The sequence below is a fragment of the Leptosomus discolor genome, chromosome 1 (assembly GCF_034619465.1).
Source record: "Leptosomus discolor isolate bLepDis1 chromosome 1, bLepDis1.hap2, whole genome shotgun sequence".
In the NCBI taxonomy this organism is placed as follows: domain Eukaryota; kingdom Metazoa; phylum Chordata; class Aves; order Leptosomiformes; family Leptosomidae; genus Leptosomus; species Leptosomus discolor.
In genome coordinates this window covers 95,514,911-95,535,145 of record NC_141391.1, presented here as the reverse complement: position 1 = coordinate 95,535,145, position 20,235 = coordinate 95,514,911, and the positions used below count along the sequence as shown (strand labels likewise).

At 37.6% G+C, this 20,235-nt stretch overlaps 1 protein-coding gene across 1 annotated transcript in view; it reads right to left on the bottom strand.

Annotated features, from left to right (window-relative positions):
- Positions 1–1,780: 1,780 nt before the first annotated feature.
- Positions 1,781–20,235, bottom strand: part of USP9X (ubiquitin specific peptidase 9 X-linked) — an 80,554-nt gene continuing 62,099 nt past the window's right edge. The window contains exons 33-44 of the mRNA XM_086477383.1: positions 19,244–19,385; positions 18,314–19,064; positions 17,688–17,811; positions 16,289–16,514; positions 15,037–15,166; positions 11,553–11,738; positions 9,639–9,859; positions 8,669–8,757; positions 5,998–6,154; positions 5,355–5,567; positions 4,839–4,934; positions 1,781–3,379 (exon numbers count right to left, since the gene is read on the bottom strand). Of these exons, the coding sequence (XP_086333509.1) occupies positions 3,245–3,379; positions 4,839–4,934; positions 5,355–5,567; positions 5,998–6,154; positions 8,669–8,757; positions 9,639–9,859; positions 11,553–11,738; positions 15,037–15,166; positions 16,289–16,514; positions 17,688–17,811; positions 18,314–19,064; positions 19,244–19,385 (2,470 nt within the window). The 3' untranslated portion in view covers positions 1,781–3,244. The remainder of the gene's footprint in view (positions 3,380–4,838; positions 4,935–5,354; positions 5,568–5,997; positions 6,155–8,668; positions 8,758–9,638; positions 9,860–11,552; positions 11,739–15,036; positions 15,167–16,288; positions 16,515–17,687; positions 17,812–18,313; positions 19,065–19,243; positions 19,386–20,235) is intronic.

Sequence of the window (20,235 nt, the reverse complement as noted above, 5' to 3'; positions counted from 1 at the left end):
GTCTAAAGTAAAGGTTCACTCTGAAAAAAAACCCTGAAAAGTCACTGTAGCATCCCCTTTCTTTCTGGCTCCATCGCAGCAGGATACACTATCTTTAAAAATAAGAGAACTTCAATTTTCAGAGCTGGTAGTTAGCAGAGAAAACAATCTGAAGAATTCCAAGTCAAGTAGTGTCCTTTTCTGCTTCGACTGAACCTGGCGCCATCTCCCTGTTGTCAAGGGGGTAACACGGGCGTAGGTGAACAACTCTGTGTCCAAAATGCAGTTCATTTACTGATACACGAATAGTAGCTGAACTCCCTTTATCTACGGCTGTACTGATTTTTTTTTAACACTAACAGTAGCAAGTGTTAAAAGCTTTTTTCAGCCACCAACCAACCACAATCCAAATGCACAAGAGGGAGAAATGCCGCGCAGTACGGTTACGCATTTCCCCCCCTAGGTCAAACTACACGTTAACCACCGTACAACATCACCTGTGAGTTTCCAGTTTCTAAGTGTCTGATGTCACACCGCCAGGAACGCGAGTAATTGCTTTACTATTTATTGGCTCATTTTATGGAAGACCGGAGGTTCCCTAGTAACTGTGCTGAACCGAAAACAGGACTGAAGCTAGCAATGGGGGAATTAAATCCTTAGGCACTTTGAGGACTACTCTTTTAACGTGTGCCATCAACCATGAGGTACTGTGTATCGCCTGAAAACGACCACTGCCAAAATGCTGCGACAGCCGCGTGCATATGAAACTTTTTGCTTGCACGGTATTTTGTTAAGTTACAATCCAAACCTGTTTTGCCCAGAGTGAGGAGAGCACTGCCCCTTTCGCTGTAGCTATCCGTTTAAAAGCAGCAGCTGCACCAACCACCACAGGCTATCCTTCTTCAGAGTCACAAAATATTCTCAGTTCGCCGCCTGAAGAACAACTGCCACTGCAGTCATTCCCAGCTCCGGGACAGAGGCGTGTACGACCGAAAGGCGTCACAGCCTTAAAGTGTCACAGGTTTGACACGTCTCTACAATCATCGCACTATCGAAAGCCAACACATTTGGCAAGGCTGAATTAGCACGTCGTATATTTTACCTATATATTAAAAAATACATAATAATCGCCTCCAAGATAGCTTGTTCAAGAATTACTGGTCCAAATAAATCTGAACTATTTCAACTTGAGCACTCAGGGTAGAATTTTTGAGTTAAAACCTCCAACGAGCACTCCCGAACAGAAATGGAAACACTTTATCCAAATCCACCAAGTCCAGATAAAACGGTATCACTAAAAAAACTATGAAAAAATCTGAATTAACTGGAGCACTAGGCAAAACGTGGAAGCATAAAAGCGTTCATTGCTACACAGCGCACTCAAAAGTCTTCTGTGTCTCTTCCTTGTTACACTAAATGTGTAAGAATGCACCTGCGACCCAATCTTCCTTTGTCCATTTCAAAACTACAGACCTTTAATTTGATAAGCAGCTTTGTTTCTATCAACTTATTTGTAAAAAACACCATCAAGCTTGTGCTCATTAAATATATATATGTATATATAAAAACATACAAAAAGTACAAGATAAATCACATTAAGAAACTTTTACAGTGTAATTGTCCTGATTATTTTATTCTTAAGGGCCAAATTTTTTGTTGTGCACAGAATCTCAATGTGACTGTTGTTCCAGAATTCAGCATAGTGCCGCCGCACAGAATTCACCTTTCTGTGCAGTCCATTTAAAAAAAAAAAACAACAAAAAAACAACCCCAAAAAACAACACACACCACAGGACAAAACATTCTTCTTAAATCAAATTCTATTTGTGAATTCAGCAAAATAATTTCTATAAAATAAAACAGCAAAATATTTAAATAGTATAGGGTGGGCTGTATCTGTTTTGCAGGGGTATTTGGTTTTTAGACAGGTTCCAAAAAAAAATTACACACATTCAAGTTACCAATTTTCATTTAAATACAGTATTTACTGATGCGTTTCTTGAAGTCTTTAAACAAATGTTTATTCTGGAATAGAGATACCTCAGAATTGTATTTGACTAACCAGTAGTTTCTTTCATAATTAAACCCTGCTTCTAATGTCACGATTTCCTCCTGTATAATGGATAAAGAGCTAAGACAATTCTCGCTTTCAAGTAGAACTGTGAACGAGCAGAAAACCAGCAAGTTAACTTGGTGCAGTGGCACTCACAAGTACTGTGTGATTTTTGTTGACTTTCACTTCACTGGGATGCAGCAGAAGGAAAGTGTTAGAAGTTTATCTAACAAGCTCTACCAAAGAAACAAAACAAGCACACCAAATACAGTCTATTATGCTCCAGGCATCCTGGCATAGCAAATTTTTGCATATTTGTTTTAAATCTTGTAAATTCCTATTACTGAAAACTAAGTGTTCTTTATCCCACCCAGAGACAGAACTGTCAAACATCAGATGTGAGGAACGCATGTGAAACTGAAAACCACTTGTTTGTCACATTTTCCCTCCCCATTTTATAGTCTAGGTGTCAGAAGAGAAAGTTCTGAGCAATACAGTTGTCACACTGGGACAACTGCTGTCATGTTTTTTTTTTCCCCCTCATTGGCTCTACACTAACTTGGTGTGAAGCCATGCTAAATGTTACAGCATTAACTATAGCTTCAAAGTGATTAACCTAATACCAGAATGAAAAAGGCAATGAAAAAAGATCTAGAAACAATGTTACATCACCAATTTTCCACATCAACCAAATAATTAAAAGGTTACCAGCCATTACGTTGCTCATAGTAAAATCGACTCCAGTGGCAAAGAATTAACATGAAACTATTCTTGTGGTTGACATGGAGAGGCTTTTTCATAAAGGAGTTGATCCGACTGCCATGAGGCAGGCAACACTGGTTGCAGAGCGCAGCAGATATATCAAGAAATTATTTTTTTGTTTTTGTAGATCTGTGAGTCTCATCAAGACAAAAAAAAAATGTTTCTTGCTCAAGAATTAACAGTCAAACATTAATATACTATATACACCTTTGCCATTTACACATTAGCATCAGGCCATTTATTACAAAACACTATACACTTTCCACTGCAGGCGGGTTATATATTGACAGCAATTTTCTGCAGATAAGACAGTGAATAGACTCTCCACTCCATGTTGATTAGGAATAGTTTTTCTAGTTTTAAATATTAGCCAGACACAGAGAAAGGTTGGACTGTAAGGCCTGGGTGCACAGTCTTGATGGAGCAAGTTAATTGATTATGTGCATTTCACTAATCTTTTGTCTGAGGCGGGGAAACTTCTTCACTGCCTTCGTAATTTTCTTGTGCTCGTTGGCCAGTTCGCTGAGGGTTGTTCATATGATGTGCTGCCGGGCCTGTATATGGCTGTCCATGCACGTGGTTATTCTGTAACGAAGCACAAACATTTTACAGGGACATTAAACTCGGGGGCTGTTTCCTTTCCCCCTCTACATCCAGACTACCGAAAAGTATCCTCGAGCACACTGAACTTCCCGGGTAGCAGCACCTATTGAACACGCATCACTGTTTCTTCATTCCTCTCGATCACACCTTTCACTTACCTGCTTAAGAGACGCAGAAGGCAAACAAACTTTCAACTTGTAAAGATAAGAGCATCAGTTCAAACAGCAATCTCAGCTTTTGAATAACAAACAGTTACATGCAAAGCAAAAGCAGCAAGAAAGAAAAAAAAAAGGAGACGCAAAGAGGCTGCCTACGTGCTGCGAACATTAAAGTATGTGCACAGTTTATCAACAGGTTCAACCAGCTTGAATTTGCTTCCTATGACAATGGAAAAAGCGTACCTGTATTTGTGCAGTATACTTCAATTTTTAAGAGGGAAAACTTTAATGCTACAGAACCGAATGAAAACTAGACCAGTAGTTTTCTGCAGATGCTCTGCCCCAATTTAGAGAGTCTTACACACACTTGGCAACAAATGAAAACATCTCATCTGTCTACTGTTTCACAGAGTTTACCCAACTGTGGAGACCCCAGGAATACGAGGATAGTGTGTGTTAGTGAGAAACGCCATCTCTTGCAAGGAAGTGAACACGTCACACGGGTAATGGTGAGGTTACGGTATGTGTCTGAACTCAGGACTTCAGAAAGGAGCGGGGAAATCTGCATGACTTACCAACTGCTCTGCTGAGAACACCAAGTAAGGAAAGCAAGATGGAGGGAAAATGGGTTCGGGCAGGAAAGGAAATTCAATTAGCGAATTCGGAATACATAAAATGAATTGGAACAAAAAATGGCAACTAAGGGGGGGGATCTACTGATTTAGTAAATTCAACACAAAACTTGGCTACGCTTTCCTTCAGATCTGGCTTTCCACTGAAAGACAGTAACAAAGCAGCCATTTAACACGAAAACAGATTTAGATTTCAGATATACTTTGGATTTAGAGATCAGTTACACGTAACAAAGCCGTCTGCATTCTTCTGTAAGCCTTCCAATTACCCAAACTGAAATCCAGGCCGTGAGGCTTGATTTTTTATTTAAAAACAAGGAACTCTCAAAATACTATCAACGTCAACAAAAGTGACAGAATCAAACTCAGTATGCACTTGACTCTGACGACATCTGTCCCCCTGCTCTTTCTACAGATGATTAATCCCCGAGATCTCATAACATTAAAATTCTCGCCTGAAACTCTGATGATGAAACTGTTCCTGGCAAAATGGAGGCGCACCTCTATCTTTATTCCTCCAAGTGTGGTATTTGACAACAACATGCTTCTGGCTAAATGCCTATAATTCAACTTAACATAAATGCTAAAAAAAAAAAAAAAAAAAAAGCTAAGCTGAAACTCTGAATAAATGGTTCAACTCTGCGCTTTTACCTGTTGATACTGGGAACCAGGTGAATGGGGATACAGTGGGGCATCTTCAGGTGGAGAAGACTCATGTTCATCCGGGGCATCAGGATCATCTGGTTCCTGAAGTGTGAAAAAACATTTAATTTACTTAGGTAAAACATTACAATTATTCTATCCAGAACCAATCTCCAGACGTGCTTGGAGAAAAATTCCACCCCATCGTGTCACCCATAGTTTGTACTGCACTACACACAAATTCCCACTGTCAACGTATTATTGGCAAAACGGACCCGTTCATAATCTACCTGAAATGGTCAACTTCAATTCTATACTGCTAATTCTTTAAGTGACAGATGTTTACAGGAACAGTAATCGAAGTGGAAGAGTGCACAGGAGTGTGTAACTGAAGCCAACAAAACCAGAAATCTGTATTTACAAAACGTGTTAAAATGTTAATGACCGGAGACTGTTGCTAAGGTTAATTATTGTGTAGAAGCACTTTACTCAAATTTTTCACCAGAAGTCAATTTAATTCTTTACCTCCTCTGGGCAGAGTTCACAAGCTTTCGCAAGAGTCATTCTAGCACTGTGTGATCTCTCTAGGAAGTAGCCATTCGACGTTTCGTTGCTTTGTATCGGTGGAGACCAATTATTATAGGTGTACTGGGGATTGCCAGTGTATGGTCTACGCTCAAGCTCGTCTCCAAGCCATTCTACTGCCCAGGTCCATTTTCTCTTCAAATCTCCATTGCTCTGTAGATGGAAAATTAACAATTCAGAATAATTTTCTCTGTTCTTCTGAACAGAAATATTTTTCCCTTCCTATACATCAGCTACCAAAGAACACACCAACACCACATGTGCTGCCTTTAAAAGACTCCCTGAAATACCCTTTTTTGGACAAAGAAAACTTCAAATTTGAAATGAAGTCTGCAGATCTGCAGCTGCATCACAGAATCATAGGTCCAAGTTTAACCAAATTGCTCTCAATCCCATATATTGACCTTGTGATGTAGGAAGGTTCAAATAAGTTGTACAACTTGGAAGCTTTAGTTTCACCAAGGTGATGAAAACTGAATAATGGTGGTGGTTTTTGGTTGACTGGTTGTTTAGATTTTTATTTTTTTTTTTTTAACACAGAACTGGAAAAAAAACCAGCAAGAAACAGAACAAAAGGTATCACCTGAAGGATCTGGTAGGCTACAGGACAGTTGCTGAAGAGAGCTACCATGCACTTTATACACTGGTAAGCTCTTTTCTGATAATGATTCTTAGAGCGCTGAATGGTATCAAATAGTCCATCCCTGTCATCTGGGATTCCCTTAAGTGCATTGTGAATCCTACAAAAAAAACAAGAACAAACCAAACAAACCCAAAATTTATAAGTGTTAGCATTTTAGTATTTGAATTAAGGTTTCACTTGCAATGCAATTATAAAAGGGATAGCTCGTATTTTGACTTCTGGTTTTAGTAAAGAGGTTCTTTTAAAAATCAGAAAACTTAGCTTTACACATGACATATGTCACTACATATTACCAAATGTGCTAAATTAAAGAAGTCTCTGAATAAGATATATAAAACATGTAAGTGCAATTAATTCTAATCACAGCAATCAACTCTGGCTGGTTAATTTTTATTCCTTACTTTTAAAATCAACTGCATTTACAAAACCGAGCTGCTAACCCAATAGGCCCTTACAGAACTGGAACAGTTACCCCCTCAACAGAATGGTCGCTTACGTTATGGTCATGCTTCACAAAGATACGCTCTTCTAGATGCGGTTCCTCTGAAGAGGAGTGAATGGTACGTATTTGTGTGTGGGGATAAGGGACTTGGGCGTCCCCTGGAGCTAAGCCCCCTTTCTGTGCCTTCTCCTCTTGAACAAGGGGCAGAGGAATTAGTTGCCACCCTGAGACTGTGCAAGAACTGAGAACTGACATACTTTTGGCTTTGACAAAGTCAGAGGAGGGCACAGACCCTACACTGATGCCTCAAAGAGCTACATTCATTGTAGGAAAAGCAATTGCCCTCCTTCCTTATACCCCTGGCAACAGTCAGCAAATAAGACTCCAGGCAGCCAGCAAGCTGGGCTCCATCTGAAAAGCGATGATGAGCTTTTGCTTCAGCTGATTTAATTTAACAGTACTTGTAACACTACTGTCCCAAAGCTGGCACTTGAACTTGTCAAATCAAGACAAATTTACGAGAGCGGGTTTGATGCCAAAGAACAGCAGCAGCCATCCCGCAGTACAAGTGCACACTAAGATCAGATGATGTTTGTTTTATTCTAAGAGTTAGAAGATACTACCATTTACTATGGTCGGTTACGCTATTTGTTGGCTTTTTTTTTTTTTTTTTTGAAAGAGAAGACAAAGATCATTAAAACTCTGTGATTATCACAGCCAAACCAAGAACAGGACAGACACCAGTACGTGAAGCTACTGCCAGAAGTGTCAGCAAGAAATCAGAGGGTGACTGCAGCTGGCCACTTCGTACCTCTTGGCTGACACCTAACACAAATCCAACAGACACTGCTATTCCTGAGACTGCAATCTCGAATACGAAGTGACGTACATCTCCAAGTACAGCGAAAGCCATACTACAACATTCAACCTCCCTCATACCCCATTATTTCAAACACAGACACGATCCCGAACAACCGCTTCCATGATTTCTCACCTGCGTTTCAACCCTAAAACATATTATTTTACCTCACATCTACTAAAGTATGCCCAGTGTTCTGTGGACTTGAACAAATACTTCTGTAAGATGTCTTTATCAGGAAGAAAATATAAACAAACTGCATCATATATGCATTACATATACACACATAGGCAAAACTGAAAAGCCTACGTATAAAGTGCATTCTCATCCCTTACCTAAGCTGTAATTCCTACAAAGAAAATGAAGGAATCCCTCCAACTCAGTTTTTGTGTTTTGGAATGTGGCAAGCCAGACCATCATCTTCTTTTAGAGTACCTTCTAAAGTAAGGCCAGGCAACTGACAAAATCCTAAGAGTGCAGTCTGCTTATACAGGTGAAGTACACGAGGTCGCTCCAATACCCTTACTGCAGATGGCAAATGTGCTCTTACTCAACATATTTTAAATGTCATATGAGACGTGGTTGAAAATTATTTAGTAAATCCAATACTACCTATATTCACTTATGAAACAGGAATGTTTTGAAAAATTGACAGGTAGCGTTTTGATTACATTTATTTTCTGTTACCTCACCTACTACTACTTCTATATAAAACTTCTGAAAAATTGACTATTCTCTAAAATAGTATTTGCAATAATCACATTTTTTAAATCTCAACTTTCAAAAGCCTTATTCTGTAGGCATACAAAAGTCAGGTTTGAAACTGGATAAGTATTTAACATACTGAAGTTAAAATTCTCTTGAAATGGGACCACACAGAGAATATTTGTCTGAAACATGCTTTTCTCCCAAGTTCACGCTTTACGCATGCCTTGGTACCGCTGCTATGACTGATGTGCTTCTGTGTAAGACCAGGCTACCATTGGACTCTCGTAAATGAGATGTTTCTAAGACTCAATCTAAGCACCTTACAGTAAATGCCAACACGTTTAACCTAAATGGCACATTCTCTTGCACGTGAAAAAACTCATGTTTATAGGACTAAATAGCAAATTTCTCAACAGTAAGGAAGGTCAAGATGAAAAATTGTGCATTTATCTCAAAAACTGAGATAAAAGTAGAAAAAAAGAGCTTTGTTCTTGTATTTTGATTTAATACGCATTTAAAACAAACCTCTTGAAAGGATTAGCAACAGAACCACTGGGAAAACATAGTAACATTGAATTATAAAAAGACAGGTAAATACTAACCTGTGAGTTTGCCAAGAGTCCTCAATTAGTAGGATCTGCAGAAGCAGATCCAAATAAGGTCGAAGCTCGTATGTATATGAATATGCGACCTTAAAAAGTAAAAATGCAGAGAATATAAGAATGCATTCCTTGAAGCACGAGGATTACATGGTGCAATACAAGAGCACAATTAATTTCAAGTTTACTGCAATTAAAAGGATATTTCAAGATACAAGGCATAGTTTTTATGGCATTTTTCACTGATACTGCTCCTTTTAGACACTACGTTCAAAGGTTATTGGCAAAGGTTATCTTAAACTGTAAAATACATGGCTAGCAAAATATCATTGAAGTGATTTTTATTATGATTCTTTCAAGTGTCAAACCAAAGGACATATCAAAATATGATGTTTACATGGGAAAAAAAAAGAGCGAATATAAAGATGAGCTAACAGAAGTCAAAAATTTTATTTGGAGTGAAAAAGTGTGACTTATCTTACAGGGATTACAAAAGGAAAAACAAGACAGTTCCAAAGATTCTTTCCCGAGTCTGAAGCCAAGTATGTTCTGCAGACTTGTGAAAAAAGAACCTTACGAACATACTCAAAATAAATACAAGGGACATCTTAGGAAATTATTCTAACTTTCCATACAACCTGAGAAGCTCTTTTATGGATAATGACAGAAAAACTTCATGAAATGCTCCCGCAATACATAAGGAACACCTTAGCCTACTTACCTTCCATCCTTAACATAGCATTCCTAACTCGCAAAAGGTCAACTGCTTTCCTAAACTCCAAAGAACTTCTTGTAGTAGTCCAACATGATGTACAGATCTAAGAGCGTAAATACTCTTAAAGATGCCCTCTTAAAGAAAGTTTATTTATCGAGCATCTGTTCAGTATTTAATACAACATTCCCACACATGAATACAGAATCTCGCATCATACACATTTATATTCCCATTTTGAGCTTAGCTTTTTATTTTCACCTGCCAAAGAAGTTCACTGAGGACAGTGGAAGAGAACTGCGGATTCTCCCAACAGCAGAAACGAAGCAATTTGATGGTTTCTTCAGAGTTGCTGCAATCTTCAATAATTTTCTTCACATAACTAGTTCTCACAAACAAAATGTCTGCTACGTTCTGCTGAAGTGCCATTATAGGTTGAGACAAATTAGGATCACCGTAAGGGTTGGCAAGTGGGGGATTACCTAGAACAAACAGTTATTACAGATGAAAAGGTACTGAAGTACTTTCAGTGTAGACACAAGACAACATAAATTGGTGTAACTCAAACATCAACAAATGGAAAAAATCCCCAACCCCTCCCTAACAGTTGATTTTCTTTGAAAAATACTACGGTAGGAAACAACTAAGTTTTCTGATTGTGACACTTGACACACTGCCTGAGAGCCCTACTCCTCCCTCTCAGATAAGGTGATGCAGCGACAATCAAACCAGAACAGCTGGAGACATGTTCATATGCAATAAGAGAAATTACTGAGTTTCCTCAGTGAAATCCTCTTATCTCCTGAATTTATCTGCTCCATCGCTTGTGTAACACAGCCCAAATCTATCATATTTTAGGACACAGGGTCTACTTCAATAGGCAATGGGAAAGGGTTCAGAAGAATATCTATGTCAGAACAGTCCCGTCTGAATCTCTAGAGTGTAAAGAGAAGTAATATACTCTTGAAAGAATAAAAATCCATATATCTTATTTAGTAAGTTCCATTTTTTGTAAGGAAAGACTGTGGATTTGCTCCTTATGTTTCTGAATTTACCAGTGTTTTGAGTTATTGTTTGAAGATGCCCAGAAGTCCAAGGGAGAACTTTTCTGGATTAATATGCTGAAGCAAAAAATAACTTTACTCTGCAAATAGTAATCATAATTAGTAATCAGAGTAATGGTCATACAAAGCAATTTTTTTTTAGTACACATTATGAATACAGCGAATATACAATTATGTTTCATAGGCAGTGAAGTGTAAGCTTCAAATAATGCACTGAAAACAAAACCAAATCAGAATTGCCAAGTGGTTCTGAAGCTTATCATAGCACAGTAACATTTTCAGTTCGTTAATCTCACTATAGCACATTTTAGCTTATTGACTTTATAGCCTGACACATCAAGCTGTAATGAGTTTGCATTAAACAGCTTCTCTACAAATCCCTAATTAAGTTTTCTAAAATATGCTAAATAGGACATGTACATCTACAGGCTATAAAGTCCACATAGCCCCATATTCTGTCACCATTTCTCAAAAGTAACTGCACTCTATTCAGCTACTGGAGATATTAATGCTTTGTACTGTGGTTGAACAATTTCTAGCCGATTCCTTATCTTCTATAAATTAAAGTGCTGGCTTCTATTTGTTGTCTTGACTGTGAACAAGCACCAAATAATTTCGAAGAGCTACCCACAACAATGGAAGATCTCTTCACTGAGCAGTTCTACTAGCTATTCAGAGCCTGCTGTAGTGTTTTTCCTGCACAGGTTACGTTCCTACTGGTAACCCAAAAGTCATCTATTCTTTTATTCCCTAGTCAGAATCAAAAGATCTTTACGCAACTCTTTACAATGAGCTTAAACTATTCTAAAATCATTCCTATTTTGTAACCAACAAACTACTACTTTACTACTCAGTTGTTTTCCTCTATCTTCAAAGAATAAGCCAAGAAGCGTAAAACAGAGAGTAGACTTCTGTCTTGTGCTTTTTGGTATAGCAAGTCATTTTTGCTTACAACAAAGAGATTTCTGTCTTTAAATCAAAAGTAGTTGCTAAACATAAAAAGGCAAACATTTTTCCAGCTGATCCATTTCACATGTAATAGCTAAATATATCCAAAAGACATTTACTGATAGATTCCAGCAATCTCAGGAAATCTTAAAATTCACTATACCATTGATAGAAGACTGCATCCGTGATGACACATTGCAACAACGGATCAGTTGTGACACAACAGTGTACAGCTTCCCCAGTTCAGCATACTGGTATTTAATTGGAGGACCTGGACCTTCATCCAGAGCCACAAGCATGAAGGTTGCAGGAACATTTAGTTTCAGAAGTTGTGTCTTCTCTGCTACACCTTTACAGGGGGGATGGGGGTGGGGGGAGGAAAAAAAAAAAAAAAGAAAAAAAAAGATGTATCTTTTTTCTGGATCTGACAAGTCTTCTTTTTTTTTTTTTTTTTTTTTGAAGAATTACAACTACTGTTTACATGATTAATAACTTTTCAGTTGCTGGGTTTTATTATTGGTATAATTTATGCTTTCTGAGGAAAAATAATCAAATCAGTAAAGATGCACAAGAAAACTACGTTCAGCTGAAAAATCACATTGAAAGAGGCTTGCAAATGACCACAATTTCTTAACAGTACTCATTAGCATTTAAGTAACTAGCATCTATGTTAATAGCAAAGCCTCAGAGAAGTCTCTTGGACAAAGAATTAATCTTTTTATTGTGAGGCACCAGATAGGATGAACACCCCCCACAGTATATTTTGTTATTTTTTGATCATGTCATAGATACATCATTTACAAATTTAAGATATTTCCAACCATGCCATACTATGCCGTAAGTGTAAATAAGAGTGACAAAATCAATTTAAGAAAAAACAAACTAAGAAAACCTCCAAAACTAAGCAAAAACCCAACCAACCAAAAAATCCAAACATACAGCCAGTTTCTCTGCAAAAACACCTTGCACATGCTACACAAGTACTTACCAGTAAATTCAATATATCCCTTCTCATCTTGTATTCCATTTCTGAATTTGGTTAAAAGTAATGATTTTTCATACATTTCTAAGTTCTTTCTTATTCTGAAATACAACTGGGCCTTACCTACCATCTTTCTGACATGGAGGAATCCAGACAGCACCTTATTAGACTCTTTTATAGTAGCTTTTTGATTACGTTAGTTTTGTAGTCACATCCTTCGCAGAACTGATCTCTCGCTCGCTTTGACGTGAACAATCTATTATTTGATTTCTCAAAATGTCAGAGAAGCTTTTTCACAGAACCTGGGGTGCTCCAGGAATAATGTATTGTGGCTTTTGCTGAATGAACGCCACGTTCACACAAAAGCCTTCACTTAACAGTAGTAAGACAAGAACAACTGCTTAGTATTTCCATGTTTACCATTCCAGGGTAGACTGTGGTAACGATCAGACCCCCAAATAAAACTTAGTTACGCTTTCCCAGCTGGCTTCTGAGTGCTTTCCTACTCAGAGGCTTCAACTGCATTGACTGACTATGAAAAGCTGCTAAAGAAGAAACAATAACTTAGAGCAGAAGAATTGCATCTCTCTCCTCTGTAATGACATTAAGTCCACTCTGGGGGTGATGACGGAGTCTTGCCTCACAGAGGATGCTTTGGTAGACAAAGTACATGAAAGCAACATACGTTAGAGGTGAAATGAAATTGCCTAGACTAGTTTTACAGATAGGAAATTTCATTCCTTTAAAATTGTCCACCCACATGAAAGAGCTTCCAGAACTCTGTGTGTGTGTCAGTTCTAGGTGGAAAACACTGAAATAACTCCATTTGGACCGACACACTTGCTTAACACTTTAGCCACAAAGTAATCTAACAGAAACTCACATTTTTAACTTGCCCGCACAAGCTGATAACCAGCAATGGCTGAGCTGCTCAGAATTGTGGGCATTTTGTAAAATTTCCAAGGGAACTAGATCTCTCAGCTTCATACTACTTTACATAAAAGGATGAAAATATCTTGTACTAGAGTGAGAGGGAAAGACCACCACTGTGGAAGAATATCCTATCTCGTTCAGAACTTGCCGTAGAGAAAGATGCTTTGTCACTTTTCACCACATGTGAAAGAGAAACGGGCCCCAACAGAAGTCTCTAAGAGCAGGGGAAAGGAAGAAGGTAGAGCTCTGTGGCAATTCACTAGATATGAACCTGTGACTATGCTCATCAACCTGAGAGGGATAAAAGCAATCCTTTATTCATCTGACTTGCATTTTATTACTCTTAATTGCTCTTCCTCAGGGCAAATATATAAAGCAGCAATGGACTAATCCACCTGGGGAACAGTTTATCAATCAGTCATCAACTGATTTTCAGCATGCTGGTAACGCTAAGAGAAAGCATGAGTACAGCTGTTCATTTGAACATGAATAGGGCTGATCTCAGTTTAACCGCAAAAAAGATTTTTGTTTGGAATAGTTACTTCAGATATTATTAGTATTATTTTATTGTATTGTTAATTTACAGGCTAGTAACTTTCTATGCAAAGAACCTACTATATAAACCAGAATTTAATACAAGTTTTTGTATACTTCCAAATCTATACTTATTTCAATTTTCATAACGCTGGATACAATTAAGATCCTGAAGAAAAATGAGTGATGCTGGAAGTGCTACAGCCAATATTTCATGTCCAGCACAAAACTGGTAACCATCTCATCCCATAGTATAGCATGTGTATGATGGATTTTAAGTGTAGTACCTGCAAATACAGGTAGTCCTACTAGTCTTGCATTCAAAGATGCTGAAAATAAATATTCATTTATGACTATACTCAACCTCTAATTCAATCTTTCATCAGAAAATTTAGGACTCTAGTCTTTATAAAAAGAATCACCGTCTCAAGCCTGGGAAAACTTTACTTAAACCCTCCTGTACCGCAAAACCACTGGCTTTTCTTGCCTGTTTATCTTGGAGGAACTACAACATCTGATAAATTTGGAATTTTCCAATTCTTGCATTCTTTTACTTCATATGATGTCTATGGTGAAAGCATTCTGGCAAGCAACAATGTCTAAGAACATACACAGACTGAGCTACTTCCTCAGCCTCCCAAAGAGTTTTTAAAGGGAAGACAGATACAGAATCAGTGTTCTGCATTCACAGCTGTGAACTTCAAAGGTGAACTAAAGAAATTAATACTGAAAGGGCACAGTCGGAATATGTAGACAAAGCATGACCATCTGTATTGACATTTCTGTAACGGAGAATCACGCATTTCTCTCTTTTTTGAACTTTTATCTTCCTCAGCTTCTTCAGGCTCAAACCAGTTGACAGCCCCACATGCTTCTTGGGTCTCATGACCTCCCTGCAAATGAACCCTGAACAAAGCATCATGTCTCTTGCCATTTTTCACCCCCGCTACCCTCTCAGAAGGACACAGGCTTATTGCTCCAAGCTTCTCGTATTAACCTTCCAGGGATGGCAGGAAGACTAAAGCCCCAAACTCCAAACTGGAGGAACACAGATGCTCAAGAGCATTTATATGACATTTAATAATAACAGTCTGCCTAAGGCTGAAAAACTGGATTCTCCTGCTGTTACCTGTGCGACTGAATCATTACTAAAACCCAGGTTATTACAGTGTCATCAGTAAAAGTGTAATTTGCTTACCTAGATTGGCATACATCACAAACAGATTGAAATACTGCTGCAAATGGCGCCCATGTTCAGATACTTCCCTTCTTAGAAGATTTAGTACCGCTCTCAGTAAGTGATCACTTAAACTTAAGTTATCGTAAGTCTATTAAAAAAAAAGTTTTAATATTAGTGTTTGAACCTATCAAATCTTTATTTAGTTTATACTTTCTACTATAGCAGAAAAGTGAACGGGTTAAAAGGTATGGGATTCACACAAGCTCCAAAACACTAGTTAGTCTTCTCTAACTCACACAAAGACAGACAGACAGACAGACATACAGGGAATAAGACCACTAAATACCATGTAAATCCAAGAAATTACGCAGTATAGAAGCTTTTAATTGAGCTTTTTCTCCAATAGCAGCTAGGCTTAAATACTCAGAAAAGCACATGCATCCCACTGTGAACTTTCACAGACTAAGACAACGAAATCACCTCTACAGCTGTATCTCAAATGCCTTGTGAAACAAAATACTGTCAAAGCATATGTAGCTTCAACTTAATACAAATTCTTTTGCTTGGATACAGCAGTGAAAACACTGTGAGAAGGTAAGTGGAACAATATAAATGAAAAGTGTCCTACTGTAGACATTGAAACATGACAAAGCAAAGGCTCAAGAAGATTGATCTTTTAAATTTTAGTACAGTCCAAACAAACACATTGTTATGAAAAGTATTACATTAAGATTTTTTTTGTTGGGGTTGGGTTTTTTTTTTGGTTTGTTTGCCAATTCTAGGTGTATAAAATTCGCCAATTCCCTGTCTACTCCTACGGAAAGTTACCATTTTTGACAATTTCAATGCTGCAAGACACAAGGGAAGAAAACTTAGGGAACTCCTTCATGTTTTCATGGGTTTTGTTCGGGTTTTTTTGGTGGTTTTGTTTGTTCATTTGTTTAATTTTTTAATTCTAAATGAAAAACAAGGGTTCACTCCTCTACACATTACTATAAACCACTACTTTTACTTTGCAGATTTCATACTCGCAACTCTACTCAAAGTTCTTACAACTTAGTCTTCAAAAGAGATTTACACAAGGGGAAACTGAACCCCTCCTGACAGCAACTCTCACACAAACTGTTTGCTTACATCACATTGTGTAGTGCAAAATGGACTGTACAGCTTTCCTACACACTGATGCATCTACTCCAGAATTTACTTTACATTAAATGCTTACAATGAAGAAGAGTAAGTTTCAAAACCTTTTCATTAGAAAATTAAATACCTGACTGGAAGGCCCAGGAGAGGCAAAAGGTGAAGGACATGGTCCGTCTTGCAACGAAAAATGTGCAATAAATACTATAAGTTTTGCAAATGCACCCCTCACTTCTGCACTAGGGCATTCCAAAAGATACTCAGAGAAGCGGTTTGAAACATTAAAAAGGACGTTGTGTGCAAACCAAAAGCGTACATTCTTGCTGTGACGAAGAAGGATGCATAATGCATCATACCTGAAATAGAAGAGGACACAACTGAAAGACTATGACCAAATGCAGACTTCAATGAACTTAGGCAGATTCTTTTGCAGAATTTGAAGAAAATACACATTAAAGGCGATCCCCAAACATTTTTGCTCACAAAATGCTTATAATCGATAAACTGTAGTTCCTATAGTGATACTCTGTTACTAGAAATCACAAATTAAAAAGATACTTCAATTAAAAACCTAACATTGACCTGCAGCATTTTACTGCTATCACCCATAAGAACTAAGACAGGATTACAGCCCCTAACTCCCAAACCACTACTCAAAACAGGTCCTAAATTGGCAGACAACATTCCCTCTGTACTGGAACTTGGGGGAGAGACTGAGCAGTGGAGAAGACGTGAGGTGGATTTCATGAGCTATGTATAAGATACGTAACCAAACATGTAGCTCATCAGGGATTTATAACTCTCAGTTTCAGATCTAAAAATAATTTGCCATGCATTACACAGCTACTTATTAGTAGCAGGTAAACTACCGGTCATCATGAATACTCGATTTTTCTCTCTATTTAGTAGTACCCACACTATTTTCTCTCTATTTAGCACTAATCCACACTCCTCTCCCCAACACAGAATAACCCAGCTTAAAGACTTAAACGTTATGGTGCTATGAATACGATCGTACTGTTCGTTATACTACAGATCTGAATTACAGGCCCTGCAGCAATGTACATAAAGCACTCTGCTAACAGAGTCTAAAGACTGTATACATGTTTCAGAAACAGAATACGAATATAAGCTGCAAAAATGGGTTGAAAAGAGATTCATTTAAAACTACTCAAACCTTGAACACAAACCATTCGAAATTAGCCAGAACACATAACCTATTAGTTTCGAGCTAGTGATAGATTCTACTTCTATTTCTTTTATAGGACAGACAAGTGATAAATTTAAGCCCTGTTTGAAAACGAATTTTGAAGCTGTTCAGCTCAGCAGCCTATTTTAAGGCTCAGTTTCTTCCCAGTATTTTTTGTTTGAGTTTTCCCCCCTTCTCATGTACACCTTGACTATGTATTTTGGTGGAGAGGGGAAAATGGGACGGACCACTAACATCTTTTATTGTCATATGTATACAACCGGGATCTTTTAACAGACATCAAACTTCCAAAACTGTAATTGTTGTTAAGACAAGATACCAATCACTAGCAGGGCCACGGACTATTTTCTTTGTATGAAATCCTGTGGTGAAGAGAAATCTAGCAGCAAGCTGAATACTAATCATAGTTATTTCTTCTGCTTCAGGCAACAGATGATCTTGTCCTAAAGAAAAATCAAAATACTCACATGTAGACAATGTAAAAGCAAATTACTTTTGATAATTTAACTGATTCCAGATTACTCTTTTGTCTGACATTGTGTTCCAATTTTAACGAGAAACTTAATCAAAACAGCCTCTTGCTTCTCTAAGGTACCGTTTGAAATTGCAAGCTTTAAGACAGGTACCTGGAGGCTAATGCATGTCTGATTTTTAGAAACGCAGCATCTCACCTTTAAGAAATGTCTTCAGCACCACAAACTTAAGTATTTTAACATGACTTAGTACGTAAGCTGAACAACAGTTGATAGCTCAGTGAAGTATTTTTTGCTAAATATTCTAGCATGTTGTCACTGACGAACAACTCAACAACAGATACTTAACCGCAGAAGTCCAGAAAGACAGAATATTCAAAGCAGAACGCACAGAATTTTCACCAGCTAGACAAATTCTTGACAACACAAATCAAAACTCTTCTTGCAAGAGTTATTGCACTAACGTACTAACCTGGAGGAGGATTTAAGTAGACACTATTACAAGTAAGCAACTTCTTTATGAACTGGAAATATTCTAGGCTGTACTGCATACGATTATGCATGAACTGCACGTTCTGCTTCCGTACACTTCGTTCAATGGCTGATGGCATTTTAATCTGATGGGGTTTAGTGGTGATAGCGAGTTCTGAAATATATTTTATTAGTTCATTGTCTTTGTCTATTGTGTCCATACGTTCATAAAAAAGAATATAAGCATTCCACCATCTTTTCTGCCGTCTGTAGGACATACGCTTCATCATGTGGTCAAATACTTCTCCCATGTATTCTCCACCAAAACATTGATTTTTCATCTCTTCATCATCATCCATTTTACACTCTGTCACATCTCCATCATCAAATTTGTACCACCGATTCTTCTCACCATCTCCACCATTCCTCTGGATAATATAAGAGTAATAATGTCCACCACTGGCCTGGCCACTGTGTACAAGTACACCAACAAGCCTGTATTTTGTGCTCCCAGAGTGTTCATTTTCAGACTGTTCATTTTGTATTATCTGATTTTCAGGATTTACGTCATCTCCTTCCAATTTAGCTACACCCGCCACTGTGTAAGGCTCCATGTCCAGCTCTCGTGGAAATTCAAAATAATCATTGAATTTGATTGCACATTCCCTTTCCCAGTCATAATCAAATCGTTTCAACTGGATTGCGAGAACTGGAGGCAACTTCTTAATCAATAAGCGTTTCACTGTGTCAACCTAAAAAAAGGACATGAACAGTTATCAGCTCTTAAGCTTTCATTCCTATACTCTCACCAACAACCGAACTCAGCAATTCAAGGATAACTTTTTGTTCCCTGGACAAGAACTGAGGCTGAGCTTAGTACAGCTGTAACATCACAGTTGTATACAAATTTAATCAGACACGGAATAATTACCTTTTTGTTGCATTTTTCACAATGATATGCATTTGCACCTTCCAATAAATCTCCTTTGACGTACTGTTCCAAAGAATCAAGAAGGTTTTGGTGATTTCTTATATCTACATTCAGAGTTGTGAAGGATTCCTCGCATTCGTACCTACAAATGAACAGACAAATGCCAGAGAAAGGCAGAAATGTGTTAAACGTTTATGCTTTACAGGTGCTACACAGCACCTTACTGCAAAAGTTTTATTCAGCATTTGATGTCAACTTCTGGCAAAAGGAGTTAAGCGGTAAAAAACCCCTGAAATCTTTTTTTTATTGCCATCTTCTTACAATTACATTACAGTATCTGCACATTATATTTTTTGATCTGCATTAACTGTATCTACTTTATGAAGATCATAGAAATGACTTGTATGTCTCAAGTTCACTGAAAAGATCGTGGAATCTTTTAGCATGGCTTGTTTTTAAAGCAGCTAAAGAAGCGTGGCAGAGTCTTGGCTAACTTAAGCTAATAGAGAAGCACAGATAGCAAAACAGAGTACTTTTTCCACTGCTGACCTTTATGGTCAGGAATTAAGAGGAATAAACACAAATATTGTATCATACCTAAAGACAACATCTCAAAACAGATTCCAATTAAAAAAAAAAAAAAAAAGCCTTTTTATTTTTCTGTCTGAAAAAACCTGTCTTCATAAAATCACTTCGCATATTTATGACTGGCTTTGACTTACTGTGTTCTGATACAACCTTCAAACAAATTCCTAGCAACCAACCAGCAATGCTTGAGAAACAACCAGTTAAGACATCTTGGAAAAATTTTCTTTCTTTTTTTTTTTTTTTTTTTTTTTAGATTAAAAAAGTGATTAATAAATTTAAAAAGTTGCACCTATTCCAACAGGGTGCAGGGCTTGTTTCTCTGATATGCAATCAAGCATACAAAGGGCTTTATAACAGTGAATAAGTTAGTATTTAGAAACATTTCAACCAAAACAGTAGTAGTC